The sequence below is a fragment of the Pseudopipra pipra genome, chromosome 4 (assembly GCF_036250125.1).
Source record: "Pseudopipra pipra isolate bDixPip1 chromosome 4, bDixPip1.hap1, whole genome shotgun sequence".
In the NCBI taxonomy this organism is placed as follows: Eukaryota; Metazoa; Chordata; class Aves; order Passeriformes; family Pipridae; genus Pseudopipra; species Pseudopipra pipra.
Window position 1 is genome coordinate 66,380,609 of NC_087552.1, and position 23,836 is coordinate 66,404,444.

General features: G+C 41.7%; 2 protein-coding genes across 5 annotated transcripts in view; both read right to left on the bottom strand.

The window, feature by feature from the left end:
* HGFAC (HGF activator) overlaps nt 1-5,723 on the bottom strand; it is a 43,957-nt gene extending 38,234 nt beyond the window's left edge. The window contains exons 1-3 of the mRNA XM_064653347.1: nt 5,530-5,723; nt 3,920-3,974; nt 1,865-1,961 (exon numbers count right to left, since the gene is read on the bottom strand). Coding sequence (XP_064509417.1) covers nt 1,865-1,961; nt 3,920-3,974; nt 5,530-5,595 — 218 coding nt within the window. The 5' untranslated portion in view covers nt 5,596-5,723. The remainder of the gene's footprint in view (nt 1-1,864; nt 1,962-3,919; nt 3,975-5,529) is intronic.
* A 10,571-nt stretch (nt 5,724-16,294) lies between these two features.
* Nucleotides 16,295-23,836, bottom strand: part of RGS12 (regulator of G protein signaling 12) — an 89,711-nt gene continuing 82,169 nt past the window's right edge. For all 4 annotated transcript variants that reach the window (XM_064653349.1, XM_064653348.1, XM_064653354.1 and 1 more), the window contains one exon: nt 16,295-21,427. In XM_064653349.1, the coding sequence (XP_064509419.1) occupies nt 21,069-21,427 (359 nt within the window). In that variant the 3' untranslated portion in view covers nt 16,295-21,068. The remainder of the gene's footprint in view (nt 21,428-23,836) is intronic.

The following is a 23,836-nucleotide window of genomic DNA, read 5'->3' on the forward strand; positions in this document are numbered from 1 at the left end:
GTGAAGTCTTGCCTTGAAGTATGACTTGAGTACTAAGGACATGAACTTAAATGCATAAGCCAGCACTCTTCTGGTCTGGTCTCCTTGCATTTGCCCCCAAAGAGGCATGTTGGACCCAGCCTCCCATCATCTCCATCCTTACTAGCAGCTTGTAGGCAGGCAGGAACAGGAAGGACACAAACCTTGCCTTCACCTGCTGTCTGCCAGGTCCCCCGAGATCAGTTATTCAACATAAGTCCAGCCTGGGTTAGTGCCAAGTCACACAAAAATGCACGGAACAGGTTTCCCAACTGCTATTCAGGGCTCTTTTACCGGCATCTCTGTGCCTGAAGTCACACGTTAAGTTGCTTTTAGCTTATAAGCTATGAGTAAACACTGGCCAGAAGGTCACCCATAGGGTGAAATGGCCTGTCAAAATCAAACAGCTCCAGCTGTCCTCCTCCTCGTCTCCCTGCTTGTAAATGGCTTTTAAAAAATCGGAAGCATGAGAACGAGTTGTCCAAGGTCAGCTCTAAAGTGTGCTCTAACCTTGGATCCCATCTATTCACAGATTTTTCCATTTCTGTGGCCTAACTGGCTAAAAACAAATACACAGAGTGTCATGTATTAACAGGATACATCTTAAGCACTGCACGAAATTAAGTGGCTCCAAAGGTCAAACTCTTTGCGGCTACAGTTCATCAAAGACGGGGTTCAGATAGGAAAATTATTCCAGTTCCCTTTCTTTAGTTAAGATAGTCTCAAATTCTTGTTTCCTGGAGGTTTTTCTTACCTGTGTTATAACTGTGGATATTGGGGGAATTCCAAAGTGGTCTCCTAGCCTGGAGCTCTATATCTATTTGTGTAAGCAGTTGTGTGTTGTGTTGTTTACATTAGACCAGCACTTACACTTGAAACAGATGTGTCATCAGAAAGACACCACAGATCATGAAAAAATTAGACAGACAGGTATAAAAAATGAGAGTTCTGCCCTGCATGGGCGAGTAAAATAAACTCTAAAATATTATCTCCGCCCTGAAAACATGCAAGTGTTTGCCTTTCACATATATGCTCATCTGGGCATATATTTTCACATTATGGGTGCCCACATATCCCCTGCTTTGTTGCCTTTGATTTCTGTTAATATACACCTATTATATGGGTTTGTCTGCAAAGTTAATCTTGTTTATTCAATGCTTGCTTCAGCAGGGTTCCCATCTGAGTGTCCCTACCCCAAAATGAGTCATGAATACTTTTAACAGCTTCTGCATATGTAAAAGAGTAACCTTTGCCCAAAAGAAGGAGACCTGGCCTCAAACACACTAGGAGAATAAATCATTACCCAACAAACAGGAGTAACCTCACTTCTTAGTACTGCACTATCCAAAAGGGGCCTGGTGCCAATCTGGATAGAAATTAGAGATACCGCGGGGAGGGAGGGCAGGGAAACCAACTTTCCTCAAAAATCAGATGTTCTCTGCTGCAATACAAGTAGTGCCTGCACAAATCAAATAACTCCTCAACCAGGTGTCCTCTCTTGCAGGTGTCTGGATCCCTCTCCCTCAGCAGAGGGTTTCTGTCAGGTTCTGCTTTTTCTGTGCAAGCTCTTGTCACTCATGTAAGTCACAGTTCCAATATGAAGGGCAGTGAGGCAACATTTCTGCTGTTCCTGAGCTTTCTGTGGTGCTGGAGATGCAGTGCCTGGGTTGCCTTCTCCCTGAGCACGAGCCTTGACCTGAGGGCCGTGACTATCAGCAGAACTGCACTGGTCTCCTTGGGCACAACACCAAGCTCAAATGAATTATTCCAAAAGCAAGATTAAAGCACTAGAGGGATGACATTTTCATTTGAATGCTGTATTCATTTATGAGCAATGTCAACTTACCATTTCTTTCTGGAAAACGTATTTGAAATACATGAGTGATAAAACCTTCCACCAAACCGGAAAGGAAATTTGCATAAATTTCCATCCTCTGTAAACACTGAAATACAAAAATAAAAAACTCATCATGCAGCTGAACACCAACCCACAGGTATATATATTATATGCTATTATATGGATTTATGAAGGTAGATATCTATAAGTTTTTCAGCTCTACTTTTGACTCCATGTCTCTGCAACTTTTAATGCATAAGAGGCTTAAAATCCTATATAATGACAGAATCAACAAAGATTAATGGACTCTGCAGTAGAATAAAGACCTCAGATCATTTCAGTTCAAAATAGATTGCAATTTCTGGTACAGCAAATGCCAATTATATTCATTAATTGCAATTATCATTTCTAATTATGTAGTATTGTAATTGCATATTAAAATAATTTCTGAAGTTGTATCCTTTCAAGATCCATATCACATTATAACATCTTTTTAAAATAATTAAGGAACCAGACAGTACAAACTGAAAGAGAAACAGTCAGGAGGAAGAAAGTTTTAAAGGTTGGGGGTAGACAGATATTTTTGATCATACCACTCTCCCTTTGGGATAAGCATATTCCTTACAAATGGGGAGAAACTGATGGGACCAGTGTCTAAAAAGGGCAAGTTTTACATTCACCACATCAGTGATGGCAGTCTAAGGAAGGGTGGTGGGAGTCTAAGGAAGTCTAGTGGGAGAGTCTATCAGAAAAAAATCCTTCAAGACAAGACTTGAGAATGAGAGAGGCTGAGGATAAAAAAGACAATGAAAATCTGTCAGAGCTTATTTAACCATTTAGCTAAAAGCAATCAGTTTTGAAAGCCTGAAGCTTGAATGGGAAGCAAGCCACTGCCATAGTAGAGAAATGGGGCATACATACAACCAAACTGGCAGCACAGCACATTTCCATGTCTCAGAGACAATGTATGGCTGCTCCTTGTCCTGAGCTTACCCCTTCCGTGCTGGCTGGGGCTCCTGCAAACTCTTAGGATATCTGTTAACCCTCACGAGCCAAGACTCATCATCTCAAAGAGCTGACAAGGTCGGTTATCAGAATTATGGAAAAAATAACCCCTCCTTGTGGTCCAAATCCTTCCTAATCAGTTGGAATTACGGTCACTCCATCTGCCCTAACTATCCTCTTCTCTGTCAATGTGAAATAGTCACTACCAGCCCCTCTGCCATCCTCTTGTTGATCCTAGTTTGCATTGTCTGAACTAATTAAGCAAATGTTCGAATACCAACCTTCTCTATCCAATACCTCTCGTTATAAGTAGTTAGGAGAGTTGTGAAAATACATCCCCATTCAGAAGACATATTGCATCCCAAAGGCTGTTGAAGACTGTTATAAGCTATAACGGTACCACTAATGGCCTGATTCACATAATCTTTAACAGCAAAAGCACAGGAATAAAATAAAATAAAATAAAATAAAATAAAATAAAATAAAATAAAATAAAATAAAATAAAATAAAATAAAATAAAATAAAATAAAATAAAATAAAATAAAATAAAATAAAATAAAATAAAATAAAATTGAAGTCTTCAGTGCCTGCACACACCCAGGATGTTTGTTGGCTGCCATCAGAACAAATGCAACCCAGAAAGCTGCATGGGGCTCAAACCCTTCTCCCACAGAGAGATCAAGGGCTGTGGTAGAAATTGAACCCATACATACAAAGAATTTATGTGCTTTAAAGTGATAGGGAAGACACAGCTCTGATTAAAGGGAGTTACACATCTCCAGCCATACCGCGTTATGAGTAAATATAAAGCCACACCAGCTCAGACAAACTAAAATCTCATCAGCACCTTCCCATTAATCTGCACCTGAAGGAAAATTACCTGAGATTCCTGAGCTAATCCCAAATTCCCCTTTAAACAGAAATTAATATCGGCATAACCATTCCATAATCCTTATTCATGTTGAAACAAAGACGGGCTTCCTACCGACTTGCACAGCACAGACACACACAAGCAGATCATTCTTACTGTCATAAGACCTATTGGATTTGACTTTTACCTTGTCGGCGAGTGAAGTCATGTTTTGAGCCTTTTCCTCCCCCAGATTTGTGGCGCTACAAAGAGAAAAAGAGAATGTGGATTGGAGAAACAAATTCATGCTGGGAACCATCCTATTGGGACAAATGTATTTTCCAGGGTGCCCTGAAACTGCGTTTCTCCCAATGCTTCTGCAAATAACTCATTATTTGCATGTGATTTTTGGTGGGGCACAGTCTGGTGAAAGAGAGCTTTACGTTGGTTTGTAAAAGATCTCTGTTAAACCAGCACAATAAAACAAAGGCCAAAGCTCTGCTACTTCATATCTTTCTATTGCCAAGCGACACATCTCCTATTTCTCTCGGCAGGAAGCATACATGCACTCTGGGGCCAGTTCACAGTTACAAACAGTATCTCATTATTTGACTCTTCTTGCAGTTTTGCTGTATCCCCCAGGGCATTAGTTACAAAAGCAACCTCCAGCTGTGTTTGGGTTTGCCGATCAGCAAGCAAAGAGCACTAGGTTGAGATGATTTTAAGCCACAGGAAATAATAAAAAATGGTAATACACATAAAGTGCTGCTGCCACTAACAGTTGCCAGTGCTGGCAACTAAACTATAGCAAAATAAAAATATTAAAAAAACAGCAAAAGAAGCAGCACATCATGAACATAGAAGTGGACAGGGGACATAACAAGTGAGGGTTAAGAAAAAGCTGTTGCTGGGATATATAGGAAGGGCTTGAACCATTCTGCAGAAAAAAACCAATTTTTGCAGTCTACACTGACTCTGCCAGCACTGAGCAGTCTGCAACTGCTTCAGCCAGGGATGATCTTTTCCTTGGCGCCATGAATATTTCTCTCTGCTCCCACGTGTAATATCTGAGGAGATACTTCCGTAATTCTCTGGGATAGTTGGGATTATAGCATTGTTTAAGTATATCTTATAGCATTGTTTAAGTATATCTGAGTTAGTTTTAACCTAGCTAGTGAAATAGGGCTGATCATAAGGTCCAGGCTATTAGCTGTCCTGCTAGTACATGGTGGATGCCAGGCCATGGTGGGGTTTAAGCCAACTAGTAAAGTCAAACCATCATGGCCACGCTCAGCAGTGCTTCAAATGCCTGGCAGATATACCACAGAAAAGGCACAAAGCACATGATAAAAAAATGTAAAAAAATGATGTGGAAACAGGGAGAGGTCTGAGAAGAACAAGATAGCTACCTAAGATGGCCTGTTCAGTTACCAGACAGCAGTAAAGTCTGTCAGGGGAGCACTCTCCTACCATGCTACTGCAGGTACCTGGCTTGTGTCAATACATTTCTGAGATGTATTTTCAAAGGATTTCAGTTTTTGTGGTCTTTCCTCCCCTCCCATTCCTCGTCCCTGGCAGGGCATGGATGTAAGCAATTGCTTTAAACACAGAAATGTAGAGTACCATCTATCCCCCAGGCCCCCCATTTAGTCAGCACTGCTGCCAACCTTCATCTAGCAAATCAATTTTGTTTTCCATTTGAAGCTCTCATCTTCTTGGTCTGTTTGGTGGCTTCACTCATCCAACCCCAAGGCAACATGGTCTTGCCAGGCAGCACGTAGCTGATCCACCACTCCAAAACAGAAGAATCAGACTTACCGTCTTTGCACAGTCACTGCTCAGAGTCAGAGCCAAGACAACAGTGAAAGGAGCACAGACTTTCATCTTTGCTTTCCTCTCATGAAGGTTTTGCCTGGTGCAAGGAAACTTCCAGGGCTGGGCTGAAGTGGAAGGGTGAATTAGCAATGAGGTTTCATAAGGGACTGTGATTTACTTCACTTTAGGGTATTTTAGTTTTTTAAGTAAGCAGAGCTGTTATCGTTGTTAATCATTAATGTCTTCATGGATAGAAGGGAATGACATGTAGGGAGAGACTCTCCCTAAACCACAGGGAGTTAGTTAAGAGTTTACAAAGTGTCTGACCCTCAGAGATGATCCCTGCTGTAATCAGCAAATATTCAATAACACTTCCAGAGGAGCTGATCCAATGCTGCTTGCAACCAGAGATGATTTATTATCCAGATGTTCCCCTTCTCTCTCTCTTCAGGAGCTAATTAAAAGCATGGTGTATCAAAAACAAGGAGCTCAAAGCAAGCCCACTCAGGAGATGGGATTATATTGCAAAATATGGACCAGATCAATGCCAATATCAAACATAAGGATTACTCATTAACAGATGGTTACCTGCCCAGCTGTGACTTGCAACAGCAGCCTTCCAGCAACAGATTGGGAAAGTTACAAAGAAAGAAAATAGCCATTATTCTGAAAACATATTTTGTGTACCAAAAAGCTCCCTTCTGCCACCATCTGAGCAAAGCCATCTCTGTCTTGTAAGAGCCTGTCTGAGAAAGCTGCAATGCAAAAGCATTTTTAACAGGGATGTAAAGGGTATTGCTAAAATGGAGATTTCACCAGTGGAGTGTATTTCAGCCCCACCTTGCCTCACAACCAAAATCCACAGGTTTGGCTGGTACAACTGTGCCTGTGCTCGAGGCTTTTGCCAGCCATGTCCTGTCAATCAGGGACCACACCTCTTCACACCCAAAATCCCCAGAGCCACAACAACAGAAAGAATACCATAGTCCTTGCTTAAGTTGTGTGCTACCCTTTGAAGTTTCACCAGCACAGCTATGGAAGGGATATGATTATTTTTAATTTTTTTGACCCAACAAGACCATGGCAGTAGGGCCCAGCAGTGCAGCGGAGCTACTCCCTGCACAATTTTGACATGATGGTTTATCACGTTGGAGGGAATTTGCACTAGCTGTGCTATCACACTACTGTGGCCTTCATTACAGTAATAGCTCCTGTTAGTACAAGTAGGAATATATAGATTTATGGACTAAACTTTCCTACTGTGAGCAAGGCTTGGAACAGTAGGAACCAGGCAAATTTGGAATTTGCTTCTCAAAATCCGGCAAAGACCAAACAAGTAGAAAAAAATCTTTGCCCCTATGCGTTGCTTGTTGCTGGAAGACTTGAAGTAAATAAAGGTTCAGAATAGACTTGTGGAATAGGTTTGTCTTATTTTCACTCTTTTCAAACATGGAAATAGGATGTACAGGCAGTCTGATCTGCCTGGGGTCTCCTGGCAAAGCTGGAACAGATTTCCACTTTCTACCCTCATTCTTAACTTTGGCCATCAGGCTTCAAATTAGTAATGCCTGTACTATGGCTTGTAGGCATCTGCTTACCACCGAGGCTACTGAAGTTATGCAAAGAAAGAGCAAAAGAATAGCATTAGCTGCTGTTCCATTCAGAGTTTGCAAAAGTTCTGCAGAAAGTGAGGAGCAGGGGAGCAAGTAGAGGAGGAAGATACTTCTTTAAGGCTGTGGAAATACCCTCTTCCACCCACTTCCAGAATGAAAATCATCCACTTCCAGGACCACAGACACTGTGTTTCTATGGTGACCAAGTCACCAGGTTGTAGGAAAGCATTTTTGCATACCTAAAAATAACAGAGAAGAAAAGGAAGAATGCTTTCTGTGTCTGTGTGTATACTCCCAGTTGTTGTAGTTGGTAGGAAATGATCTACATCAAGAGCTGCAGGGTGACTTTCTGGGGAGTCACAACTCTAAGCTTTTAGCTCAAACTGATTCCTTAACATAAGAAAAATGAAGAAGCACCAACACCAGGAGCCACTTCAGCTGATAGGACGGTGCTGGCACAAAGCAAAAGGAAAAGACATCAAAGCCAGGAGTTGCAACAGCTGCCAGAGGATCACCACCGTAAAATGGGAATTACCCCTGAGTAAGGTCTGAATAATGACCAAACAGCAATTTCAGGGCTCAGACAGATCTGAATCATTAAAAACCCTAACGGCTACATGTATGCTGCCTGCCTTGGTTCAGCAGAGAGGTGTCTGAACAGGTCTTATGGCCACAGCGAAAAGGCAGAATTTGAGGTGTGGTTTTTTGGTAAATTATGTTAAATGATCAGTGACTCTTTCAGGTATTTATAACCAGAAGAAACTCTGCCTGCCTTCTTCAGGCTTTTTGTAGAATCAGTAAAAATGAAGTATGCCACACCTTTTTTTTTTTTAAGAAACATTGTATCACTGGCAAGAAACTACTCAGAAAACTGAAGATTAAGTTTTGATATTTGAATTCTTATACACTTCAGAGAATGTTGGGCATTTGGGAGTTCATAAGTGTGAAGAGTATGATCTTGTTTAGAGATGTGTGTGACATGTGAACCTTGTGGCCATGAGCAGCACAAGTGTGCACAGAGAGACAGCTGAGGAGCAAACCTGGGGAGAGAGAGCTGAGATGTGTGAATCCCCTACACTGGTCTGGTTTTATGCCATTCCAGATAGAACCATCCAGCAGCACGGGCCTGGGTGAGCTGGGAATGACTCCAGAGGCAGAGAGGCACCCACTCTCACACTGAGGTATCACCAGACTACATGTTCTTAAGACCTTTAGGGTGCCTGCCATGAGTGAAATGTCTCCTGCTGCAGGGAGCAGATGCTTTTTGGTTTGTATCCCTGCAGACTGTGAGACCCAGGGCACTGTCCCAAAACCATCGTCCCATGGGTCGGGCTGATGAGCTGCAGAGCTGCTCTCCATAACCTTCTCAAGCCAATTCCTCTGTGACTCACTATTTCCAGTGTAGTGACAGAAACTTCCTATAAAGGGAAATAAGAGTCAGGTGTGTATGGAGCTAATACTGTAACAACAAGGAGAAACACAATGAAGATATGGAAACAATCCGTATGGCAGTCAAGATAAACTCCCTAACTTTAGATTTTAGACTTCATCTAGTGCCCATTTCACACAAGGCTCTGTAAAACACTAAATACAAATATATGTGTGTATACATATACACATATATATAAAAGAAAGAGAAAATCTGGAAATAGGAGCTAGAGGAAAGACTTGGGTTTGGGGGGACAGAATATTTGGCAGCTCGTAGGCAACTCATCCCACAAACAAAACTGAAGCTAGAGTCTGGTTCTTGTTTTCAAAGAAAATTCCATTTTTCTTTTAAAGGAAGGTATATTCTGATTCTTAATTTTGCTGCACATAATATTGAACATTTCCTGTGGACATATAATCCAAATGTATTTGGAGCCAGATTCTGCTACTACTAAAGACAGTGAAAAGTTTCAAAATAAGACTAGGAATTCTTTATCATGTTTGCAGGCTGTAATCTTTCTATATCAAAGACTAAAATCCCTTAGTTTCAGCAATCATTTTCCCCTTTATACTGACATCATGGGAAAAAGAAAAGGCAAATAAACCCACAATAAATGAGGAGAAACAGACAGAAATCTTACTGCAGGCCATGTAGTACATACTGATAATGCTGCCTCATACATTTGCCTTTTCTTCACTTCCCACATTGCAATGTTTTTTATTTCTTAAAATTTAACAATAATTAATAAAAGCCCAACTGAGTCCAGACTCCAAACTGCTTAGTAATAATGACATAATATTAGCAATCATTCTTAATCATTAAGTATCAACAAGAAGTAAATTAACTGAGTCAGCCATCAATATGAAATAATAAAATTTCAGGGTTTTTTTCCATCAATTATTTGACTAGACATAACTGAACAGACAAGTCTAAACACACACACACACCCGGTTTGCATTCATTTCTATGTACCAGCTACCAAGAAGACTCTGAGAGGGCTGTCCCATGACTGCAAGGTCATGTGTTCTCCATTTTTTCTGACCATTGTAAATGTTTCTGAGAAAACTTCCACTCAGCTACTACAAAACTGAAGAAAGACTATAAACTTTTCTAATGACTGATCCCCTCTGTATTTTTGCAAATTTCTAAGCTTTTTCATAGTAACAAGATAACCCCGAATAACTGGGTAATGTTACCTCCTAAGATGATCTGACTTCACAGCTTTAGTTGGCATTATTGCTATGAAGCCCAGACTCAGCCTCCTGGATAAGGAGATGGTTGCAGGAGCAGTGCTGGCAAAAGGAACAAGAGCAAGATCTAAAGTTTCTGCAAGCATGCTCTACCCAAGACCTTTATAGAACCTGAACTGGAAGTAATTAGAAATATTTCTGGCATTAAAAATACAACTTTGGATTTATCTTTCAGGAATGGGTGGGATGCAAGCCAGCCTGTGTGCAATTCTGCTCCTGGTGTACTAGCAAGGGACTCAATGCTGACCAGAGACTGACTCACAGTCCAGCTCAACTCTCCTCTTTTTTCCTCTAGGGGACCTGCAAACCACACTACAGACCTTGTTGTCTGTCGGGTGGGATTCCCTTCATCTCTGTTGCTTGAGATCATTCCCATCATCCTGGGAGCCATTACCAAAACTCAGCTGTCCCTGTTACTTAATGGATATCCTAATCACCAGAACTGAGGCTAACACTCCTGGGCTAAAAGTATAGTGACTTTTATATATATATATATATATATATATACACAAAAATAAGGCAACACAGCAACATTGGGAGTACATGAGGAACCCTTTCTTGTCCCTACTTCATCCTCCTCAGTTGCCCCAGTATGAGAGGACAGGTCACACCTGCCTTGGCAAATGGTGCAACCTCAATCTTGTCACTCACATTCACAGGCAAGAACTGAGCATCCACCTTCTTTTAAGTCTCCTGCAGTGGTGCCTTGAGAAAAGCCATTGTGTTTCTTTTGCTAGAGCAAAGAAAGCAAGCTGAAATCACTTTGCTTGTTTGGTTATTTCAGAAAGAAAAAAGAACAATTTTGGCTCAAATCAAACTTAAAATTGAGTTATTCACATGGGCCTTAAACAGTACAGGACCCAGCTACACTGCAACCACAAACATCCCCTCATTTCCCTGGAAGCTTCAGAAAACCCAGGGGGAAAAATATTGACATGGTTTTGGCTTTCAGAGAGAGGTGGGTCTCAGTCCATCCCCTCCTGCACTAGACTTTGCTGTCAGCATTCACAGTCCCCATACTGCACATAAACTCTGCCACATCGTACCAGAGCAAAAAAACCCTTTCACAAACCACCCTCCCCTCTCCTCAAGGCAGCAAGGCTGGTAAAAGCGCAGCTGCAAGAGGCTGGTTGCTGAGCAGCTGAGACCCAGCAAACACAGATTTGGCACTGCAGCATTTAGCAGATAATCCTGGGACAGAAAGATACGCCTTCACCCAAATGTTTACTCCTCCTCACTCCCCTCACCTCCCACGCTCCCCCAGCACCTCCAGCAGCTCTCCTGGCTTCCCTCACCTGCAAGCTCACAGATCTGGGGTTTTCTGCACCGATTTCCTTTCTGTTCTCTCCAGGGACTGAAACTGAAACTGTTCTCAGATCTATCGTGTCTTTTTTTTCCATCTCACTCACTCATCACCCTCATCTCCTCTGACACATTGGCTGTGGATGTCCCATCCTGGCCCACGACCTTGCCAGCAGTCTCCAATGCCTCACAGTGTTCAGCAGCAGAGGGATTATCTTCCTTCTATGCTCAAGACAGTCTCATGTGTTACCAGGTTTTTCCTTTTTCCACTGCCTTCTGCAGGGCTTGGGACTCTCCTTTGGCAGCTCCGCAGATCTTCACACTACCATCACATCTCCCTATGGACATGGATTTTCTCCACATGATTCCTCCAGTTGGCCTTGGCATGTTTCTGTTAAATATCATACTTCACCAAACCCCTCATCCTGGTGTTTTTCTGGCACTTTTACCCTCTTATCTCACTGCTGCCCCTCAGACGTGGCCTCCTTGGTTGCTCTCCACTAGCACCTTCTCTTCCCATGCTACTGGGTCTGCACTCAGACCTATACCAACCTCAAAGTCGCAGACCTCATGAGTCCCTCTCCAGTCACAAGGCATTGTATTCACCTCCCTCCCTCAGTCCAGAGCTGCACAGCCTGTCCTGATGGCCTGTGTCACACAGGAGCAGGCACAGGACCCTCCACAGCCCAGCATCAAGAAGCTGCAGCCTCTCAAACAGGCTCTGCAGCAGCAACACGGACCCGGGGCACCCCCTCCTCTTCTTCCAGCACCTAGGAAGGCTCTCCTCATTATTTTATAATTTCCCTGTGTCTGTGACCCTGCTTCAGCCTTTCACGTGACAACTGCCAACACTTCCCAAAGAGGCATATAACACACCGCTCAGGCTGAACTCTGGGAGCACAATCTCCTGTACACTGGTCCCCATTGGCATGGGTGGTTGACCTCAGCAGGATGTGGTATCAGACAAAATCCTGATGGTGATTTTTGTCTTTTCAATTGACCATGCTTGTGTGCACTGGTTTTGTAATGGCTTCATGTGTACTTCTCTGTGAAACCTCATTTTTAGCCAGATACAGCCAGATACAGCCACCACAGGTATCTATTGCAGGTACATATTTTTAAAGCCTTTCTTGCAACTGTGCTCATGAATATTTTTTTTGATGCATCCAGAAGACTTTGTTTCTGCTCTGAAGAAAACAAATCATATAAAAGTTGCAATGGAAGAGCTGGGCTTGAGTTGTAGAAACAAAACCAACCTGTGCTTTTATACCCCTAATCACACAAATCTGTGAGGGATTTGAAGCTCCGCTACAAGCCACAGTATGCTGAATCTTAATTTATACATCCCAGACATCGATCTAATCTAAGCTTTTAGAAGTCCATTTCATGATAACACTTAGTTCTGTTCATACACCCAGATGTCATGATATATCTAAAATACTATGCCTGCAACCAGCCTAGGATGTGTTTGCATGAAGAGACTCCTACTGTATGAATAAGAGTGGAAAGTAGGTAACTGTATTTTTCAAGGACTTTGGTATAAACCTTTGCCAATAACCCTGGCTGAAACAGTAGGCCCATATACAGAGGCGTATGGGGTTTTTTTAGCTGTGTACTCACTGAAAACTGACAAGAAGAGGTGTGGAGGCACCCACCTTCCACCAATGCCAACACATTTAGGTAACTTCAGCACAGGCTGATTTGCAATTGTTAGGCACGTACATTTTTAGCTGTGCTCAAATTTCTGCTATTCCACCCACTTGCTTCATTAGCATATTAGACGCCCCCATGGCATACTTTAAAATGGTCTATAAGTCAAGCATGTGTGAGGGAAGGTGGCTCCACTTCTGCAGCTGAAGGCAGCTGAAGTAGTCCCTTTTGAAGGGGGAAAGAGCACTAACAAGGAAGAGACAGCCCCATGGGAAGCATGCCAGATCCACAGCCTGCCTCAACTTTGGGATGATTTCCTGTGGTAAGGTGGAGAGTAGGGTTCACATATAATGCTCTCAATTATTCTGATTGCAGGCCTAATAATATTCTGTATGGAAACCAGTATATATGTACACACCCACCTTTTCTGTGTTTTTTTCATATATATATACACACATACATACATACAAACCTGTAAGGGACTCCTCCAGCTTCTCCCCCCAGACTCCCTGCTGCCAAGTTCTTGTTCCTGTGCTGGAGAAGGACTCTTGGACCTCAGTCCCATGCTCCAGGATACACTTAGGAGAGCTGGTAAGCAGAGAGATAAGGCTGCCTCCTGGAAGGAGGGGCACAGTGTCCCTTACCTGGGCACCCCTCTCACTGCATACAAAATCCAAACTGCTAGCCTACTCTATTATCTCCCTCTGCTCTTGCCTGTCCATGGACTCATCCTTTTGGATACTGCTGCACAGTTTTTTCACCAAATCAATAGGGATTCTGTCCCTCACAAAATTCCAAGGCCGTTTTTCCTGTACTCCTAAAGGTAAGGCAGGCAGAGATGTCCCAGGAAGAACCAGGTGAGCAGCCCTCTCCCCACCGCACAAATCCTGACTTCAGAAGTGATTGTATACCACTCGCTGTCTCATCACTGGCCTCTAGAATAGGCTTAGGCTAAAGATTTCACAGCATGGTCAATACCTCTGCTGTATTTCCTTCTCTCTCTCTTTTTTCCCCCCATTTTCCTGTATCTACAGTGCCACTCCCTGTAATTGCTGCAGAAATGTAATCGCTGCTCTGTGTAATTGCTGCAGAAAAAATCTGAGCTGTCACTGAACTACATTGTTCACAGATCAGGAGGAACTGGCAGATCAGAGTCACCCCATCTAGTTTCAGGGGCCTCCTGCATATGTATTTACATCTGAGGTAGGTATCAAGGTTCACAGCATAAGCAATGGAGACCTTGAAATATAGAAAAGTTAAACTTAAGGTATGAGTCCCCTGTCCAAAAGTATGTTTCTACTCAAGGATGAAGCAAATAATTCTTTATATCCACAGACAGTATTAAACAAAAAATTCTTTATATCCACAGACAGTATTAATTACATCTGTAGCAAGTACATAAAGTAAAACCAGTGTTTAGGATACAAAGGCAATTTTGGAGTAGACACCCAATGTTAGGCAAGATCCCAACTGCATTCTCCTAAAAGAGAAATCACGACTTTCAGATCAGCTCTGCTAAGACTATTTTGAACTAAACTGGACTTTCTTTTGCTCACAGGAGGCCAAATTCTATGTACTACAGAGCTGTCTAGCAAGGAAAATTATATCTTATGATATCACAGAGTGGGTGCTTTAGTGGTATAAGCAACGAATGGCAGCAGAATCTCATACCTCTGTATCAGTCCCTTTCCCACAACAGCATAAAACAGGCAAGATGCAATGGGAGAACCAGCTTTCTCCAGAAAATGGAGGCAGTGCAAGACCAATGGAACTTCCCCATCCTGCATCTTCCCACAGGAGATGAACATCTGACTGCCTTCACCCTCTCTCCAGGGAGTGAAGTTGTGGCATGCGTTGTGCTTTGGATTTTCTAACACACACATGCTCACACTTTAGTCAACGCTCAAATGAGTAAGAGCAAGATCAGAGATATGTGCCCACCATCATGGATTATCTCCTGGTTGCAAACAAGTTTCAGCTAACTGCTCTGCATACAGAGGGCTGATTTCAGCTAGGCATTGCTTCATCCTGGCCATAGAACCGGCTCTGGAAATTTTAAAATCACAGAAGAGGTCGAGGTTATGTAGCTGTTGTTGATGGATTTCATGTTCGTATACTGGTAAATACAGGCAAATAGCTACTGAAAAGGATGCATGTGCAAGTCTATAAATGAGGGAGAACAGTAATTAAAAGGGTAGTTTCTCCTCATCACATGGTTTCATATTTACAGAAAAGACTCAAAGCATTAAGAAAGACCCCAGTTACCTCTTGCAGGAATGGGGAGAAGAATTAGTTTCATTTTTGTGCCCTGGTCTAAGAATGTGCCACTCCAATAGGTTTAGCTTTAATCAGATGAACTTCTAGCAGACCTTTAATTTCCTTATCAGTCTGGAATTGACGTGTGAATCTGCACATAACTGAGTTATATACTATTTTGAGATTGTGAGATCTTTGCAGGCAGAGAATGCAAATGAGGTACAGGTTGATGCTCCCTGGCAAAGCAGACACAAGGTATTTAGGAATACACTTCCCAAACTTGGTCTCCAGGGCCTTCTCCAGTGATGTGGGTGAGTGGCCTTTACAGCACTACCCCTGACACTTGCTGCAGGCTATGGGCACTTGGAAATGCTCTGGTGGTTTTGCAGCTCTGTGTACCTGCAGGGATGGGATTCAGCATTATCACTGGAAACTGGGATGAGATTATAATGGGCAGCATTATAATGATGCATGGCAGCATGATAACATCTCCAGTGTTGTCATGGACGTGGAAGATTTAGGTTTCATTCCATTCCCATCAGTCATTATTTTCTACTATTGGTACTTAAACTTCTGTATGCCCCCTCACTCTGGCACAGATCTTTCTAAGCACAAAAAGGAATGTGGATTGAAGGACTGAAGGACCGTTGTGTCACTGACACAAGTCAGTGTACACAGACACTGAAGCCCTGTTACCCCCAAGTTTTTTCCCCTTTTTCTCTCTGGTAGGTAGAGCATCTGTATATTTTAGCAGTGCTTGCTGCAAGGGCAGAGAAGTTCTGATGCACTGGTCCCCTCAGACCACCACACAGATCTAGACAACCCACCACGACTATGCAGAAGAGAAGCCAGAGGAGGATTACACTGTACCTGGAAAACATTTGGCTATTCAGACTTGCAATCCCTTTGTGTTGCTAGAACCGAGCAAAAGGAATTAATTAAAGGCTAAAAACATACCCTACTATTATTAAATTCCAGAGCATGAGCTATTTTTAAGGTATATAAATATTTGGCAGAAATTCTTAAGAATCCTCTTCTAAAGGAATTTCTTTATGTAAGCTAGGTTTAAGAAGATATCTTTGCAGAACCTAATAAAATGCAGGCAAGTCTCAGGTTGTCTCATTCTTCCATTTAAACTGTGATGTCCAAGTGGCAGCAGGTCCCAGAATAACTGAAAAAATCTTTTTCACATCTTTTCCCTCCATGGAAATTACATATCAATGAAACATTATCAGTACCAGTGGCATAAATTATTTACTTACTACATATCCAATTAACATTTTTAATGAGTTTGACACACTTAAGATTCTATAAACATTATTGTGCAGTACATGATTTCTTAATACTTTGGGGAGAAAAGGCATGAGAAACAAAAGTAATGTGCGTTTTCATATTAGAAAGTGATCATATAGACATTTATAGACAAAATCACAAATAAAACAAGAATACAAATGAAGTTCTGTACATCAGCATTTTAGACTGTACAACAGAATGATCAGTTGGGACAAAAAAATATAAACAATTTTCTTATCTTTCACACAAGCAATTCAGAGAGCATCTTGGTTCATGTGCAACATCTTGGATTTGCTAACATTTTGAGTAATGCAGGCAAGATTTGCAGACACCTGATCATCCAGCACTTCTCAGCAGATTTTTTTTTCTGAAAAAAATCAAGACTAAACCAGCTAAAAGTGACAGTTGGTCTAGAGCAAGGAAATATTTCAATAAGATCAATGAAAGCTTTTCTTGTTTTAACTGGCATTGGATTAGGGTTCACAAATCTCACGGTTGTTCAGTGCCCCGTGATGCTGAGCTTGGGATGCTGTTCCAAGAGCACAGAGAGAAGCGGTTGGATGTGCCACTTGTTTTTGCTGAGAACACCCACACTGTCACAGAGCAACAGTGTTGTCACACAGGTTTGCTACAATCCCACAAAGTTTGGAAATCCGCCTGTTCATGCAGAAACTATGGTTGTTTCTAAAGCCAAGTCAGTGAGCTGTGGTTGGGAGTTAGGAAGACTGACTCAGACCTGCAAGGGTTTTGGCTTCTCACACCCCTCGATAAGGACCTGCCATTGGGCCTTTGTCTAACTGAGCCTTTGGAAACTTTTCAAAGTCTTTGAGAAACTGTGAAAAGATGCCTCCAGGTGTTTGCCTCACGCTACCACACACTTGCCTGGTCTTCCAGCTACCAAGTACCTTAGGAGAGACCATTTTAAATGACAGTATTTGCTATCGATTCTGCATTGGAGAGGTCTGCATGAGCAGCAGCACCACTACAGAGAAACAACTACTGGCAAGGATTTCAGTTTTGTGGCAAAAATCAAGCTACTTCCAAAGAATCAAAATATGTTCGTAAGTCCTGGTTATCTCTGCTACAGTGAGACAAGGAGGCTACTGGCTGAGCCATGTCTTTTAGAAGTTTTCTGTTAAGAACAGTCAATTTAGCAGCAGAAAAGAAGCAAGAATAAAGCAATGCATGCTACAGCAAAGCCACAAAGAAGCCAAAACTTTCAGGCAGAGAAGTAGTGCCTGAAGGACCCAGTATCCTTGAATGACATTAAATAGCCCCCAGAAGACTTTCAGGGGCATGAGAAAGGACACAGTATAGCTCAGGTATTGGCTCCTTCCCATGGAGCAGTAAAGCTCTTGCAAAGTCTCTCTGCAAACCCTGTTTATATGTCTTCACAACCCATTGGTTCCTTGTCACGCAGTCCCCCAGAGCTAAACAGAGCAGTGGTTTATTTTGCATGTGTGTTATATCACAGATTTGTTGACAAGGCACACAGCTACAGTAATCCTACGGGGAAGTCTCGTTGCAAGTTTACCTATATGTATATTTTCTATTCTTCACAAAGCCTTTAAAACTAAAACACAACAAAACTGCGACGTGTGGAGCCAATGAGGCTGAAACCACCACAATTGAAAATCAGATACCATGACAACAAGTGAAATATAAGACAACTGTTAAATGAGATTTAGAATGCTGCAGGGTTTTCCAGGTGTTGGGGTTGGGGTTTTTATATCACTGGGTGTTACAGTTTCAGGTTTGAGTACTGATACAGGTCAGTGGATCTCCCTCTTTCACATAAGAGGATGGAATAACTGAATTCCCCTCTATTTATCACCATGGGATTAGAAAGACATTAAGAGTAACTCTGCAGAAGTGGAGTTTCAACAGGGAAAAACTGGGAAAAGTAAAAGAGAAATAAAGCCACATAAAATCTGATTATCTTCAGGAACTAGATGGCAAGATAAAGGATCAAGCTATCAAGCAGGGCTTCAATTAGGCTGCTTTTTAATTTCAAGCAGATTTGATTAGTAGTGGAAATCATATGAGGAGGCAATTTAAAATCACATAACAATGTTGAAGTCATACAGTAATTAGAAACTAGACCACACTCCTAGTAAAATATTGGAAATCATCAGCCAGAGACAGGCTGTCCATATTCCTTTTTATTAACTCCTGATTCCAGCAGGTTTAGCTTTTATATTCTGCCAGATATTGGATAGGAAAACTAACATTATTAATTATTTCTAAGTCTAAGGAATTAATTTCCATTAGTCCTAGATAAGAAGCCATTCTTTTAAACAATCTGCCAATAACTGGCATGACAGTGTGGTCTAGGGAGAAATGGCTTTTCCCATGTCCCTTTGTTCACAGGATTTCCAGGCATTATGCCAAGATTTTTCTCTATGTTAAAGAAAACTCTGTTCTTTCACATCCTTCCTTTTCCTGCATGCAGCTTGACTCCCATGCTGTCAAATTTTCTTTGAATCCTTGATACAGTCAAATCCAATATGTTGCACTCAGAATTTATGAACAGCATTTTTATTTGCTTTTTTTTTCCAAACACAGCAGGCTGGGGAGAGAAAACAGGAGAAGATGAAGAAAGAGCTCTTTGATTTATACCTGGCTTCTATTAACTTCATCTGATGGCCCCTAATCCTTGCATTAGAAAAGTGTGAAAGTCAATCCCTATCCACCCTTTCCATGGCACTCAAGGTTTTTCAGCTGATATTGCATCTCCCCTCAGCTTTCAGTCAAAGAATTCTGTATTGCTCACTACCAGTCACTTAAGAGCACTTGCACAACATGAGATAAGCAACCTTGTATCATCTAAAATACTGATCAGAGATTAATAAAGACTGTAATTGCTGTATTTGAATTTCAAGTTTTTACCATTAGGATTTTATTTTTCAAGACACAAAAACAGTGCAAAGCATATCACAGGTAAAAATGCCCTCTCTTGAGTTTGACTGCTGTAATGTTAGTCTTGATTAGGATGAAGGTATTGATTTTCCAGACACGGGAAAAAATTGTGGGCATTTATTTGTGCAAAGAAATATTCTCTCATGGGCAATTGTTAGCAAAATGCTACCAAAAAATACCCAAAAACCCCAACAACAACAAAAATAGCTTTAAAAATACATAGATATTTAAATGTTTTCACATCATTGGACTTCACTGGGCTATGACTGGTTTGCTACATTCTGTACATTGTGTTTCCCAAATCTCTAGTATTGTTACACCACCATGATTTTATCAGGACTCTCAAATTAGCTTAAAGCAGGAAAGTTTTTAAAAGAACGGCTGTTTTCACAGGATATATCCTCATTCAGGCCCACACAAGGGTTTTCCTCAATATTGAAAGAAAAATCAATTACAGTAGAAAAGAATTAAAGTATTAAAGCTAATGGGTGTTGTATCCCTTTATATCACTGGAATATTTGATGTAATGCTTAAGCATTAAGCCTAAGCTTTAGTAATCTTACTTTACGATTACAAAATCTTACATATCCTCTTTCTCACCTTACAGATTCAAGTTTAAGAAACTGACTGACAGTGTCCAGTACCCTCGGCTATTCAGAAAATTCACGATTCTTGGTATGCTTTAGGAGCAAAGAAAGAGAAGTTAATCAATAATTACTGTGATGCTTTATACATAGTGCCTGTGTGGATCTGCAGTTCAGGAGCTATGCAGCATGACTTCTTAAGTCTCACAGTAATTGCAAAGCAGTGAACCACCTAAAGTCTCACTATATCCACTCAATATGATGAGCAGCTGTCCACCAATCTCATTTCTTTGTGTACCCTTTTGCATGTCCAGGCCCAAAACCTCTTCTGAAGAAATGGCAAAGGAGAAAAAGGACGAGGTGGCAAAAAAGAACATGTTCAGCAGTCTTAAGTGTCTTTTTTTTCTCAACTCTCCACCCAAGGCTAGAAAATTAACTGAAATAAAACAAATGACAAGAAGAAAGAGAGGCACTGAACCACTTATCAAAAGAGCAGTAACAAAGTGCCTTACCCCAAAGCTAAAAGACACCGAGAGCAGTGATGAGGAGGGACCTGACAACCCTCACACCACTACGTAATTAGATATATATTTTTGGTATGGAAACATCACCAGTGTTGGCTACAAAAGCAGCTATTATTCCCAGCACAGGAAATTCACAGTTGGGGGGGGGGGGTTGCCTCTAACTGCTTGTATTACAACGGTTATATTGCATATATCCAGGCAATGGGCTGAATTCCACTTGGACCTCTTCCCAAATGTTATGAGACAGACAGGAAGATATTAAGAAAATAATCCTAATCTCTTTACATCAGTAACTGATTTTACTTACACTTCAAAAATCTACTAAAACACAGGGAATCCTGCAGACAAGAGAAAAACATTAGAAGATTAAACTGAAATTATCTTAAAAGGTTTGGCGGGGGAATTTAAAGTAAGTTTGTCTTGAATAAAGACAAGAAGGGTAGGGGTGGAAATAGCAATTTTAATTGCACTGTGCAATGGAATTATCCCAGGGAAAATGATATAGAAATGGTAAAAGTACAAAGCTCAATACTTTCACTGGAATACTATCTTTTCATTCTAGGGCTTCTAACTCATATCAGAAGTGATGGTATGGCAGGCTCTTTGAAGGCAACTGGGCATTGAAAACCACCTATAACTTGCAGAAACATCTCTCTAAGGCATATCTCCATTGCTGCTGATGCCAAGCAAAAATACCAGAATATTTAATTAAAAACAGAGATTTAAACAAAGGTAGCCTTATACTCAGTGGCCTTATTCTTTTCGCTCTTGACAGCAATCAGAGATGGAAGGTCTGACGTCCTGTAAACTCCAGTCCTCATCCTCCCTTGGCAAGATCTCAGTTCAGAGACGTAACCTTCAAAGCTGAGGTTTCCTTCAGAATCATCGCAGGACCGTGTGCCAGAGTCTTCCAGTTTGACTCCGTCCACATCGATTATCCTGTTTACAGGCAGCTCTGTTCCAGGATTCCCTCTTGCACCGGGAGGATTAAAGCTTCTGCTCGTCTTTGCTTTGTGAGAGGTCTGCTCACAATAGTTTCCTGAAGTTCCTTGTGAATCTTTTTTCTTTCTGTGGTTTGCACCTACCAGAAGAGTTAAAAACAAACAAAAAAAAAAACACAGGAGAGTTATGTATCTTCTGGTTTTAGCAGTTTTCAATATTGCAGCTTCCTCTGAGGCCCTAATGGTAGATAGCCAGCTGGGATATTCATCTACTCCACCAAAGAGACTTACTGATGTACCAGGTAGGTAACTAAACATTAGGTCTCAAAGATCAGTGTAAAATCTTACTACATATCTGTCTTAATTTAGCATTTTTCAGAGTTTTTAAAAAGACTCCATTAAAAATAACTACTTTGTATAATTTTGTACACCTCTAGAACAAAAATTCTCACACCGGCAAACCCAAAGGTGAAGGAGGAGAATATAGAGCTTCCAGTGGGGCAGAATGGGAGATGTTTCTTCACTTCAACTGGCCTCCAAGACCAGATCTCTGCTGAGATATTATTTTTACTTCACTAGGGCTTAATTCTCTACCAGACTAGGAAGGGATGACTTGAACTTGTAGTTAGTACACTGTCCTGAACTGCAACCAAGCAACTATGGGCCATGGTTTACAGGGTAAGAATAAAAGAAACTTCACAGAATCATAGAATTGGTCAGGTTGGAAGGGACCACAGTGGGTCAATCTCATCCACCCTCCCTGCTCAAGCAGGGTCATCCTAGAGCACGTGGCACAGGATTGCATCCAGACAGTTCCTGAATATCTCCAGTGAGGGAGACTCCACAACCTCTCTGGGCAACCTGTTCTAGCACACAGTCACCCACACAGTAAAGAAGTTCTTCGTCATGTTCAGGTGGAATTTCCTGTGCATCAGTTTCTCCCTGTTGCCTTGTGTTCTATTGGTTGGAAGCATTGAGAAGAGCCTGGTTCCATCCTCTTGACACCCTCCCTTCAGCTACTTATACACGTTAATGAGGTCCCCTCTCAGTCACCTCTTTTCAAGGCTCAACAGTCCCAGCTCCCTCAGCCTTTCCTCCTAAGAGAGATTCTCCAGACCCTTGACCAACTCTGTAGCTCTCCTCTGGACCTGCTCCAGGAGCCCCATGTCTCTCTTGTTACTGTGGAGCCTGGAACTGGACACAGCTCTCCAGGTGAGGCCTCAGCAGGGCTGAGCAGAGGGGCAGGATCCCCTCCCTCGACCTGCTGGCAACACTCTTCCTAACACACCCCAGGGTACCATTGGCCTCCTTGGCCACAGGGGCATTGCTGGCCCATGGACAGCTTGCTGTCCTCCAGGACACCCAGGTCCTTCTCCAGAGAGCTGCTCTCCAGCAGGTCAGCCCCCAGCTTGTGCTGGTGTCCAGGGTTGTTCCTCCCCAGGTGCAGGATCCTGCATTTGCCTCAACCCTTGTTGAGTTTCAGGTTCATCTCTGTTCAACTCTCCAATCTATCGAGGTCCCTCTGAAGGGACCCTCTGAGGTTGGCTTTAAACACTAAAGAAATGCCTGGATTTTTTTTTAAGTTTTTTTTTGGTACAGCACTTCTAAAATCACAATTGCCAGGATTTGGGCCTATTCTCTAAACACTTATCCCAGGAAAACCACGGTTTAAACCAACCATGGTGAGTTCCCAAAAGCTAGTTTTGCATGAGGTGTGATGCTGCGAACTGCTAGGAGCTTCTTAAAGCAAGCACAGAGAAGCTGGTTTGCCTGTGTCAACAGCAGTAAGAAGGGAAGGATGAAGGAGTTGATTTCAGGATTTGCACCACAGTTAACAACATGATTTCTGTAGTTGCAGTTCCCCCACCATAATGATCTAAAAATGGTGATATATTCAGGGAAAGAGACTCGCTTTTATTAGACCAAACTGAGAGCCAAGAAAAAAAAGAGAAACTTTCAAGGCACAAAGGTAGACCTGAGTAAGGGCTTCCATTTCATATTTAATCCCTTTTTTCTATGTATCTTTTTATCCATCTTTTAAAAGACACCATATTATCTGACGTACTTTATCCAAAATATTTTTAAATATTTTGTCACAGTACACACAAGTCCCTGACCAGCACATTTAGCCACACAGATCCCATGAGACTGGGGTGGTTAAATGCCATAGCTGTCTTTCAAATATTTTATTTGTGTTTGTCCCACAAAGTGATTGGTACAGTTTTATGCAAGGAAAAGAAATTTCAATGTATAATCATCATAATCAAGAACTTTTTGATATGGAAAAAGGGCGAAATGCAAATGAAGAAGACAAAAAAAGCACTTTCATACAGTTTCAATCAACTCACTCCAGGGTCTTCTTGAGGGTTAAAGCTTTCTATTTAAGAAAAACAAGCTAAAATTGTAAGTAGTGCAATGTTTAGTGTTTTAGCTACAGTACAGCCCTACATGAATAATGTAGATATTCCACATCAGTAATGCTTGCCTTTTTTCAGAGGAATTAGATCAAACTCCAAACAAATCAGCTGAGTAGAGAGAGGCAGAAAGCC